The 12,677-nt window shown below is 44.9% G+C and overlaps 1 protein-coding gene across 1 annotated transcript in view; it reads right to left on the bottom strand.

Annotated features, from left to right (window-relative positions):
* ATP2B4 (ATPase plasma membrane Ca2+ transporting 4) overlaps positions 1 to 12,677 on the bottom strand; it is a 48,679-nt gene that overhangs the window by 28,426 nt on the left and 7,576 nt on the right. Inside the window, 6 exon segments of the mRNA XM_044674925.1 lie at positions 179 to 301; positions 3,268 to 3,396; positions 4,280 to 4,405; positions 5,354 to 5,611; positions 6,288 to 6,485; positions 10,364 to 10,562. Of these exon segments, the coding sequence (XP_044530860.1) occupies positions 179 to 301; positions 3,268 to 3,396; positions 4,280 to 4,405; positions 5,354 to 5,611; positions 6,288 to 6,485; positions 10,364 to 10,562 (1,033 nt within the window).

Genomic DNA, 12,677 nt, shown 5'->3' with positions numbered 1-12,677 from the left:
AGTTGCATTCTTTAGTTCTCAGGTTAAGCCCTGAGGACTCTAATGCACTCCAGAGCCTTCCTGGGAAAGGTTCCATCTTGGGGGAAAGTGGTAGAAGAGAAACTTGTGGGATACCCTACTCTTTTCATTTTTTCTCTCCCTCTCTCCAGCTGGCCCCAAGTCTGCTCGATGTACTTACCAATTTTCCCAATCTGAACAGCCAGGCGTGTCAGTTTGCCCTGTAGTACTGACTTTTCCTTCTTCTCCTTCTCCTTCTTCTTTCCTTGGCTTTCTCCTTCTTCCTCAGCATCACTGCCCTCATCTGCTGAAGCACACATAAGTAGGAGGTGATCCTAGGCTCAGGGGCACAGACAGCTAGGCAGGTAGAAACCAACATGCTTTTCTGCCCATTTCCTTGAAGCACAGGATTGGTGCTGGATAGAGAGCACCAGTTCTGAGACCTACACCAGTACTCTAAAACCAGTCTGTCCCATCCCACCTAAGGAATTTAGTCCATATGGACTTCTGATTAAACCCTTTAGAGCAAGACACAGGGGCAGGACATGAGTTTTCCCTGTCATCAGCCTCCTGTCAGTAGTGCATTATCCAGAATCAGACTTATTGTAGCATGGGGATATTATTTTACTCTGTGTGTGTGTGTGTGTGTGTATTTACACACAAAATACAAAAGAAAATTTCAAACTGTTCTTCCAAGGAGCCAGGATTTGGGCTAGATGAATTCTGGAAATATAGAATGTGGCAGAGATAGTAGGCAAGAGGCAAACATGCCAGGGATATTGAATAAAGATTCTTTGTTTTGAAATGTCCACCTCATTCCCCACATATATGATATTTTTAAAAAGCAACAAAAACCATAAAGTTGGGTATCTCCAGCACCCTCTGGTACAAGTTAGGGCAGGGAGTACTTGGTAAGCCCCTCATGGAGGGAAGAGAGATATGGAAGGAATCATGGTACCAAGACCCTGGTAAGGTTGGTGTTGGGTTGTGAGATTGGTGTGAGGGTTCCACTGGAAAAGAGTAAGAGAGATAGACAGAAAAAATACAGACCAGCTTGTTTTATTCATTTTTAAACCTAGGTTTATAAAGCTTAAAAAGAAAGATAATCATTTCCTCTTTTAGCAGCCTAACATACTTTAGCATACTCTAACAAGTATGACAGTGTAACTTTTAGAAATCCAGTCATCTAGATTGGAAAAGAAAAGATTTTTGGGAACTGTCTTACCTTTCTATAGAACCATCCCCATGTCCCTCCCTTGCTTAAAGGTGCATTGTGTTCCTTGGGAGAAGCTGCTGCCACCATCAGATGCAGACAGAACAGAGAAGAAATGGAAACAAGACACACTGCCAATCAGAAGAAAAGCCAACTATAGCAAGAAGAGAGCAAGAGAGATGGGGAGAAAAGTTCAAGATGGGGTTCTCCACAAACCACCTAGGAAGAACAGCAGAGAGGATAGCCCAGATCAGAAGAGAACACAGATGGAGAGGCCATGAGAAGAGGAACCTGCCTCTGCTGGGAATGGACCACATTAGGCTGCAGAGCAGAGAGAGCCCAATATTAAACTTGGGGAAAAGGTTGTTTCTGCCAGGGGAGTCCAAGAGATCATTTTCTTGGGTTAGAACAGATCAGTCTCCCACAGGATCCCAGAAGCAACCTGGGTCCTGGCTTCCCTAAATTGACAGCAGAGGGTGCTGTGGCCTTAGCTCAGGTTGGGGAAGGGAAGAAGGGAAGAAGACGCTAAACCTTCCAGATTCAAGACAAGGAAGAATGGTAGATAGCCTTGGAGGTCTGGTGAAGGGAGGTGAGAGAATGGCAGTGGGTGGTGGTGGTTACTTTCTTGGTGTTTTCCAGTGAATTCTTTTTCACCTATTTGAACAAGAAGGAAAAAAGTAAGGGTAGTAGAGACCCTCTGATTGTGTCATGGAGGGGCCAAAAGTATCCTTCAGAGACCCGATGGTCAACAAGGTGCAGGCTTTGCCCAGGATTAGGCACACATCAAGAACATCATTCTCTAGAATATCATTGTGGGGGGCGGGGTGGGGCACAAGGAGGCCACAGGAAAAGAAAGACACTGCATGCACCCATGTTTCAGTCAGTCCCTCTTTATTAATGGGGCTATTGGCAGGAAGAGATCTTGGCCCTGAAATAGAAGTGCAGAACTGGTAGAAAGCCCCCCTTCCACCCAAAGAGATGAAATATTTTTGAGTTGGACCAAATGACCTCAGAGGTCCCCCTAAATCAGGTTCTATTCTATAATCTGGCTTGGTGGTTATTATAGGAATATTTGCTCAGGCCTGTAGAGTCTGGGCCCATGAATTCCTGCTTCCTTGCTCAACTGCAGGAGCCACCAACAGAAAGCACACTGGGTTCTGAGGCCATATCCCAGAGAACAAGAAAATGGCTCCCAGTATTTTACTGTTTTCCCCTTCACAAAAAGTCTAGACTCTAAAGGCTCATGTCTGAAAATGATGAGAAACAGCACTGAAAGTCAAGACCTTCTAATACCATACCAGCCCAGGACACCTCTGTCTCTGGTTCTCTCAATCACTCTCCGTCTCTCTCCTCATAATGTTAAACATTTCCAGGCCCTATGCCGAGTGTGAATGAGATTTCTAAAAGAGGCATATTAGGGGGCAGCCAGGTGGCTCAGTGATAGAAGGCCAGGCCTGGAGACGGGTAATCCTGGTTTCAAATCTGGCCCCCAATACTTCCTAACTGTGTGACCCTGTGCAATTCACTTCACACCCATTGCCTAGTTTCTTTACCTTGGAACAGGTACTTAGAAATGATTCTAAGATGGTAGATAAGGGTTTAAAAAGAAAAAAAGCAAGTGAGACCCTTTCCCTGTCCCTGACACTTCTCCCTCTTGAATGCAGGCAGGTCTTTTTCCCACTGAATTTTCCCTTAGCCTAGATAGTTCATGCTGAGGCCAGAACCCCCAGCTGACTTCAGGCCTGTTAACTCACTTGTCTAGGAATCAAGGCCACAAACTTAACCTCATCTGGAAACCTCAAGACATGATCTGGTTTTTATGAATGTTCCTTAGGGAGTCAAACCTTCTACCAAAAGGGTTTCTTCTCTGCTTTTCCACAGGTGTTTGGGCAGTCTGCCTTCTTTATTCCGACAGGTTCCTCATTCTGGGAATACCCCCTGGACTCCAGTTGTCTACTAACAGAAGTCTTCCAGTCTTCCCACTCTTCTCATCATAGACTCCTAATCCACTGAGGGAAGAGGCAACAAGGGGAATGGGGGCCCTGGGTTTGGCTTACCATCTTCTTCTTTCTTCAGTTCTTCTTCACTTTCTGATGATCCCAAAAGCGTGAAAATGATTCCAGTTTGTGAATTCACACCCACTGCAGTCACGAGCATCCGGCCGGACCCTTCCATCACATGGGTTCCTGGAGAGAGTGAGAAAGGGGGATATTTCTGAACTCTCACCCTTGCTTTGTGGAGCATTGAGACTCCATCGGACCCAGCTGTGGGGAATGAGCTTCTCTGAAGGGCAAGTATCAACCAGCCCCGCTGTCCATCTGTGAACTCCGCAGGGATTTCTTCAGAAAGTACTCCTATCCACCTTGGGACTGGAGCAAACAGAGACCTCAGAGAAGAGCTAGCTCAGCCCCCTCATCTTAGGACGGAGGGATCTGGAGGGCAAGGAAATTGTGACTCCTCTGTGTTTACATGGGCAGCAAGCAGCCGGAGTGGGCTCTGGATCCAAGCACTCTGCCTTCAGAAGGAGCACAAGATAGAAGGAAGTAGTTCTCAGGGCAGGAGGTTAAGAGAGAGGATTAAATGATCTCTGCACACCTTTTCTAACCCAATCAAAGAAACCCCATCTAAGCTGTAGTACTTAGTGAGAAATGAGGCAGCTCACAGGCATAAAGGATAGAGCACTGGGCCTGAAAGCAGGAAGACCAGAGTTCAATCCAGCCTTAGATACTTACTAACTGTGCGATCCTGGGCAAGTCACTTAACTTCTGCCTGCCTCAGTTTCTTTATCTGTACAATGGGAATAATAATAATAGCATCTACTTCCCAGGGTAGTTGTTGGGAGGATCAAATGAGATAATAATTGAAAAGTGCTTAATATGGTGATTGGTATAGAGGAAGCTCTATGTAAACATTAGCTATTAGCTATTATTATTGGGCCATCTATGTGGCACTATTATAGCAATCTAAAGGAAAAAGAGGTAGAGTTAGGCCAAGGGGATGAGGAAGAATGATGGGGCTTCAGGGATTAGGAAAGAAGAGGAACAGGCAGAAAAAAAATCAAAGCTTTACCTGAAAAGAGCATGGGGTCCTTCTCGACAGACTTCTTGACTTGTTCAGATTCTCCAGTTAGGGTACTCTCATCAGTTTTCAGATCGTTCCCTTGGATCAGGATTCCATCTGCAGGCAACAGGTCACCTGGAGAAAAAAGAGGGAGGAAAGAATGTAGAATGAGAGTGAGAGACAAGGAGAGGATGTGGGAAAGTACTCCAGTGCTCTTCCCATGGAGGTTCCCTATAGGACAATAGATAAGCAGGTACACTGAATAAACAGGTATCATGCATTTCTAGGGAAAAGTCTAACCTTAATCACCAAAGACAAAGTTCCTGCCCAGAACCTTCAAGGTTCTGGGAATTACTATTCCTGATGACTCCCCCAGAACCCAGAAAACATGCTGGCTATTTATTTCAAAGGTCACCTTAAACTCTGAACTCCAAACTATTCCTTTCCTTAAGGACTTACAAGTCACCAAAATTTGAACCTAGAGTCTGACAATAAAGAGTACAATTTACGTGGCTTACTTCAATAGTTCTTATTTCCTAGGTTTTGAACAATGATACATGTATAACTGGGGGAGAGGGATCATGAATCATGGAACCATGGAAAAATATTCTAAATAAAAAAAAGGAAAAAATAGTTCTTATTTCCTTCCTCAGACTGTAAAGCCAAGAATAGAACTGGTGGGCCCATCATACAGTGAAAATGAAAGGGCACTACAGAAATGGTGGATGAAGAATAAGCAAAACTATTAATGAGGGTGAGGTGACCTATAACTAGGGTGAGAATTTTGTACCAATGACACAATTGAACCTAGGACTTAGGTTACAAGAATAAAATTTTAATTATTAAGCTAATTAAAATATAAAGCTGCCACGTGCTGGCTTCATCACTCCAGTTGCTTCACCCCAAGCAAGGTTTTCACCCACCCTGCACTATCCTCCATCTCTCCCCAGGCTCCAACCCTCCAATTGTGGCAACCTCCCCAAGCTCTCTACCTTCCTCTCCAATTGAGAAGGACTGCAAACATTCCTTATGTTGGCTGTTGAGAGTAGAAACCTGTCCACAAAGCCGGCATAGGATTCTTACCATATTGGACATGAGCAACATCTCCCACCACGATATCAACCACAGGCAATTGGATGATTTGACCATTGCGGATAATGGCGAACTTCTGTTCCTTCTCGATACGAGACTGTAGGCCCCGGAACTGCTTCTCTTTGCTCCAGTCATTGAAGGCTGTCACCAGCACCACGACGACCACCGACAACAGGATAGCTGCCCCTTCGATCCAGCCGGCCTCTGCCTCCCCCTCGTGATCCCCAGCAACTAAGGTCTCGCCACATGCTGCCCCATGGGGAGGGGAAAAGGCAAGTGGTCACTTAAAAGGCCTTTGCTGGCACGGGAAAGTGGAACTAATGCTTTCACTGACCCTCCCTGGGAGAGGTGGGATGGGGCAGGGTGGAAGAAACTAGGCAGACTTCCAGGCAGAAGAACCACCACTGTTGAGAATACTGGGCTTGGGTATCCACTCATCCCCTGTACCACCATAGGATTAACCTAAAAGGAGCTGGAGACTCAGTAGTTCAGTCTTTATGTCTATGTAAAGGACAGGTAAGTCACATGTAAAGAACCACCTGAGTCCAAAGGGGTCAGACTATTTCTGCCAAGCAGGTTGAGCAACATCCCACAATGCGAAGCACTTAGGTGTGCGCTTTGAGAAACCAGGCTTTGGGGGGGGGGGACTGGCAATATTCTATATGCCACTAGGCATAAAGGATAAGACACAGAGAGAGAGAGGACTGCTGTGGTAAAAATGGACCTCACCAGGTACTAGACAAAAATGTCTAAATGTAGTTTAGATTAACCAGCCCTACTCCTCAACTGATCATTCTGGGAAGACTGGAAAAAAAACAAACAAAACAACCCAACCAACAAAGTGGAGATATTTTATCAATAATCGACATTAAATGCCTGCATGCTAGGACTGACCTGGGATCTTGCGCAGTTAGAAGACACTCACATTCATTTTCGTTCCCAGGAGGTTTGTAGAAAGACAGGCCCAGGGAGATAACTGCTGAAACGATGAGTATGATGAGTGTGACATCTTGTAAAGCCTCCCACACTAACTCAAGAAAGGTCTTGGGTTTCTTAGGGGGGATTATGTTTTTTCCAAATATTTGCTGGCGTCTCTCCAAATCTGAAGGGTGCCCGGTCAGTCCTGAAGGAAGGAAGAGGGGTATTGGGAGAAAAATAAAGATATTAGAAGGAACCTTAAGAAAACAAGTTTCTAGTTTTCTCAAATATTCCCAATTATTACTGTTTATTGACCCATACAAGTTTTACCCTATTTTCACCTAGCCGATAGTCAGCCTAAAACTAATAATGTCTCAGGGGTTTATTGGCACTTTCCAAATACGTATATCCAAATTAAGAGGCACCATGGAATCATAGAAAACTGGCCCCAGAATCAAAAGTCTTTATTTCAAGTCTGAATTCTGTCACATCCTGGCTGTGTGACCCTACACAAATTCTTAGCCCTCTGCACAACACTTGATGAGCAAGTGTTGTTGTACATTGGTAGGTGGTGCTTACTTGATCAATGAAGTTACAGTCTTTCAAACTCCAAATTATTCTATGGCAACTTAGTCCTTTCATGAATCTCCTCACATGCCCTCCCTGACAACTCTTAGGGAATACCCAGAAGCTACAAGAAACATGGGTGATATATCCCGATTCTCAGCCTAGGGTTCCTTCCACTAGACTCCCAAGGTATAGGAGGACAATAGATATTCTAAGGGCTCAGGTCCCAGTTCTTGTCCTTTCTTTCTGGTCCCTCCACAACTCCTCTTTTTGAAGACAATCACTGGGGTTACTTAGGCAGAAAGGGAAAATGGGAAACAAAGGTAGGAAGGAAGTAGTTGGGAGTTGGGAGCACCCAGGCAATTTCCTGAGGATAGGTATTACAAGATGGAAATTCTCAGTCACTCTTCCCAACTTTGATGGCTCCTCTACTGAGGTGAAGGGGGAAGAGGGTGTGAGAATTTAATATGGCAATAAATATCAGTTGGTGTTCACCACTTTGTTTATATGCCACAGCAAATTAGTCATAAATCTGGCACTTAAGCTTGCAGTTTTTTATAATTTCCCTGCAGCTGAGGGTAGGGCAGCACAGGTCTCCATGATAGCATTGAAGCACAAGAGGGAAGCACCTCATGGAGGCTCCAGACCAGGGAATTGTGGGCTGAAGGGAGCCATTAGTAAAGGCTTCTGGGAGAAGGCAAGAGGCTATGATTATAATTTACTCTTGACTAGCTCCACTAAGGGCTGTTTTACTGAGATGTTTCTACTGAGCGAGAATCAAAAGAAATGACCTTAAAGTTGACCTAACTACCTCCTATTACAGCATTAGTAAGAACTTTTAGAAAGGGCTTTGCAAAAACTCCAAATACCACTCCCCACCCCATCCCCCCAAAAAGAAGGAAACCAAACTAGGATGTACAAAGGTGGGACTCTGGGCTAAATGGCAAGGCTCAGATAACAAATATTGGAGACAGGAGACCTTGATGGGAGCTTGGGAGAATCCAGGTGGATTTATTCTTCTCCATACACCTTATATTTGAATTGCACTGAACTACTCTCTATTTTCCATTTGATCCCTGGGTTGTTATCTCCAGGTTCTTAATGGCCACCACCATCTCAATTTGAGTAATCCTATTCATCCTTCAAAGGCCAGTTCAAATGTCATCTCCTCTAAGAAGAGTTTTCTACTCCCTTAGTCAGTCTGCCCCTCTCCTCTGGTCTCTTTTGGCACTTTATATTTGAAAAACAATTTGTACATTTAAATGTAGACTATTAACACATCCTATTATAATAAATGTGTGGGCTTCAAATTCCTCTTACTAAACTGAATCCCTTAAGAGAAAGGACCATGGTGAAAGGGAAGGAAGCCCAGATTTGAAGTCAGAGGACCTAGCTTCAAATACTGCCAAATATTGTGAATTATATATAATCTGTCTAACTTTGGCTAAGTTATTCACTTTCTTCATCTGTAAAATAGTAGAGTTGGGCTAGATGACCTTTAAGATTTCTGCCAGTTTTAATTTTATGATCTTTTTATTTCTCCCCAATATCTTGTGCATAATAGGTAGTGAGATATTTGCTGAATGAAATTCTTGAGACTCCTAGGTTCTCCTTTGTGGTGGAAGTATCCAGATGAAGGGTTCAAGAGTGCCACAGGCAAGACAAAGTCCAGACAGAATCCCAAGCACTAAAGGGTATTTTTTTAGAGCCTTACCTTCAGTCTTAGAATCAATACAGTGTATTGGTTCTAAGGCAGAAGAATGGTAAAGACTAGCAATGGGGGCTAATTGACTTGTCCAGGATCACCCAGCTAGGAAGTGTCTGAGGCCAGATTTGAACCCAGGACCTCCTATCTCTAGGCCTAGCTATCACTGAGCCATCTAGCTGCACCTGCTAAAGGGTTTTGCAGAGTACTCCATCGCCTCAACAAAATTAGGGTTAGCATAGTAGGAGGTGAGAGGAGAAAATTTGCTACTTTCAAAGCAATACAAGTGAAGGAAAGTAAATGAGTGAGGATGATATTTGGGGAAGGGGAGAGGGGAGGTAGTAATACCCCAAAGTGCATAGACAATGAGAGTGAGGGCAAAAAACAATATCAAAAGTGAAAATGGTCCTCAGCCCCACCAGATATTAATGAGAGAAGAGATTTAAAAAGTGAGCAGTGAGTTAGCCAGATAAAAGGGCACCTTTCCATGCCTGCCAGACTCCGACATCTTCCAATTGTTCTTTCTAGCCACTCAGACAGGTAACAGAAGTATAGGCATGGGAAGTAGGTGGAGACCAGCACAAAATGGGAAGGAGTCAGCAAAACCCTCTTGGATAGAAAAGAGGGCATTTAGGACAGCTCAGTCAAGGTAGGATTTACACCACAGGAAAGTAAGATCTGAAGACAGCAAAAGGTACATCAGCCTTGATTTCTGCCCCACCAAGGAGATTGAACTCTGAAGGCATTATCAATGGTTTGGGGGTCTAAAATTATTTGTACAGAACTTGCAGCCTCTCAAAAAGGCTTAAAAACAAGATTTATTAGGACATCCAAGACCCTGGAGAGGAAGTAAAAATCTGGGCTCCTTTCCAACTTACTCATCCAACTCCAGTTTTCCCTAGACATCCAGGCTGAGATTACTTTAGCCCTAGTGAAGCACATTCATATAGGAAAGCTGCATTCTAAAAGAGGCCTTACACTGTTTCCCTTGTGTTAATCCCACAAGACCTCTGGTAAGGCAAATATTTGCTATTTTCAGGGGGTAGTGGGCATTAGGCTGACCTAGGTAAGACTGGATTGAAGTCTGTCCTGGGAAGGGTTTGAGAAGAAAAGTGCTGACAATGAAACACAAGAGACTGGCTTCTAGAAAACTTCCCAGGAATCATGGGTGGAGAGAATGGCCCTATTACACATTATACAGTAGGCTATTCTTCAAATGGCTTTTTTCCCCAATAATTTGCCTTTTCATTTTAAAGCTCCTTCCTTGTTAACTAAGTTCTATGCCTCTCCTCATCTACTCCCCAGTGAACTTTTGTGACTTATGACTGTGCCAAGCCCTGCACCACCCCCATCCCACCAGCACCCTCTTGACACAGAGCAGGTCTGAGATGCACTTGTGAATGGATGTGGATAAGGGTATAGAAACAGGAGGGAAAGGAATGAGCATTTATTAAGAGCTGCTATGGGTCAGGCACTGGATTAAGCAAGTGCTTTACAATTATTAGCTTATTCAATCTTTCCATTTCAACAAAGTAATCAATAATGGTAAAGATAACTAATAATAATAGCTGTCATTTATGTAGCACTTACTATGTGCCAGACACTGTGCTAAGTGCTTCATGATAAGAATCACAGTAATAGTAGCAATAGCCAACCTTGACCGGCCCTGTGGCGAGCACTTTACAAATATCTCATCTGGTCCTCCCAACCACCCTGTGAGATGGGGGCTATTCTTCCCCCTTTCTTACAGTGGGGACCCAGAGGCTGGCCAGGAGGGTGACAGCTCCTGGGGCCTCTTGGGAGGGCCTCACCATCCACTGGCGAAGTCAGCAGCCTCTTGCAGAGATTGAGCACCCCCCCGTAATGCTCCATCAGGTAGGTGGCCGCCTCAGCGCCATGCAGTTCCATGAGGGTCCGCAATTCCATCAAGGTGCAGCCGAAGTCATACTTGCCCATAGAGAGGCTGTCATGGACCTGAGACATTATATCCCTGTAGGTCAAGGCCCCCACCTGGGGGCCAACAGCAGAAAAAAAGAGGAACAGCAGCAGAGGCGGTGATGGTGCTGGTGGTAGCGGCGGTAGCAGTGGCCACTGCAGGGGCGGGCTCAGGCCAGGGCGAGAACCTCCCTAGAGAGGTGGCTGGGACCCAGCCCCTTTCTTGGATGTTGGGGAATGGAGTCTGGGTCTAGGGTCAACTGTCAGCTGTCAGCTGGAACAAAAAAGGGACAGGGAGGGAGAGGCTGCTGGACTGACTGGTATTGAGAGGATTGGTGTCCCTAGTTCCTGGGCCCAGTGGACTTGACTTCCTGGGAGTCAGGTGGGAATAGGATGTGTTTGCTACTGTGGAGGCATCCTTAGTAATGGCAGAGACCAGCTTGGGGGGAGATGAGATGGGGAAAGGGGAGGAGTGGGGTGAAGCCAAGATGAAGGCAAGGAGGAGGGCTCCCTGGAGACTGGAGGCACCTGGAGCTGGAGAGAGACAGAGAAAGCAATCAGTGTAGAGGCCAGACTCAAGATGGGTTCTGGATTCCCTTGTACTACTTTGTGTCCTTGGGAGAGGTGGGGTGGGGAGTGTCTAGTACAGGGGTCGGCAACCTTTTTGGCTGTTGAGAGCCATAAACGCCACATTTTTTAAAATGTAATTTCATGAGAGCCGTACAGTGCTCACAGTGCGCTCCTGTAACAGCGCCTGAAAAAAAATTGACTTTATGGCTCCTGCAGAAAGAGCCACATCTGGCCCTCAAAAGAGCCAGATATGGCTCAAGAACCATATGTTGCTGACTCCTGGTCTAGGGGAATAAGCATTGATTAAACTCCTACTACAAATGTACCAGCTTCTTTACAAAAATTATCTCATCTGAGCCTCACAAGAACCTAGGGTGGTTAATTTCCCCAGTTGAGGAAACTGAGGCATAAAAAGGTTACAGTGACTTGCCCAGGGTCTAAGGCCAGATTTCAATTCAGATTTTCTTGACTCTGGGCCCCAGATGCTTTTAGGTACTTGGGAAAAAGATGGCTAGTGATCCCAACTCCTCTCATCCCCCCCAGGTCACCAATATTCCCTGGGTATTCTAACAATCCCTTCCTCTCATTTCTAAGAGGTAAATAAGGGCGTAACATGGTAGGATGCTTTTTATCTAAGGCCCTTGATAAACAGGCATATAAGGACTCAGAGAGAGACACACAGACACAGAGCCAGCCCCTGCTCTCCCTGAAAGCAAAAGCAAAAAAAAAAAAAAAGTAAAAACCCATCAACAAATGAAAAACAAAGGCAATTCTTATTGACTCTAAATATTTTGAAAATGCAAAAACAAAAAGTTGCCTCCCCTAGGAAACTATACACTTTTTTTAAGACTTGGAATGTTCAGGTTCTGTTGCTTTTTCCTGCCTACTGGGGTGACCTGTATAGTTTTACAATTGACAAATAAAATCCTATGTGGGGGAGGGAGTCCATCTTCCAGAATTTGGAGAAGCTTATTAAATGTGTCCAGGTTCATATTAGTCCTCAAATAGGAAACTTGCCTCTATGCCTCGATTTCCCTTTACCCTCTACAGCAGGGGTGAAAGAGCCTGGCAGGTGATGCCTAAATCTTCAGGGCACACTGGAATGCCTGCCCTCCCAGTTATGTGATGGCTCTGTTAGGAGGTAAGCACAGGATTCTGGGGCACACACACAGCTCTTTCCATTTGGTTGGTATGTTGAAGGTTCTGGTAGTTACCGATCCTGGGCGAGTCTTTCTTGAGAGAAAGAGATAGAAGAATTACTGAGAAGGAGAGATAGTGAACTGAGACTCTTAAGAGTCACAGAAGTACTCAAAGGCAATATAGATGAAATAATTATTGATCTAGATATGTCAAAGGCTAAACTAACATCAACAGGGAGATGGGGCAGGGGGTGAGTTAGCCTCAACTGCTTTAGAATGAACACCCCCGAGAGTTCTCAATAAGTCAGCTTATTATTCAACCATGGGAAGCATCATGGTATATGTAGGAGAAAAGAGCCCTGGCAGCCAGGATACCTAGGCTACGATGTCATCTCTGTCATCTAACTAACCCCATATCCCAAGGAAAGTCATTTACAATTGTCATTTATAGTCATTTAACCTCTGGGCCTCAGTTTATTAC

Source organism: Gracilinanus agilis, chromosome 4 (assembly GCF_016433145.1).
Source record: "Gracilinanus agilis isolate LMUSP501 chromosome 4, AgileGrace, whole genome shotgun sequence".
Taxonomy (NCBI): domain Eukaryota; kingdom Metazoa; phylum Chordata; class Mammalia; order Didelphimorphia; family Didelphidae; genus Gracilinanus; species Gracilinanus agilis.
Note: the sequence above shows the minus strand (reverse complement) of the source record. Positions and strands in the feature narration are given on the sequence as shown.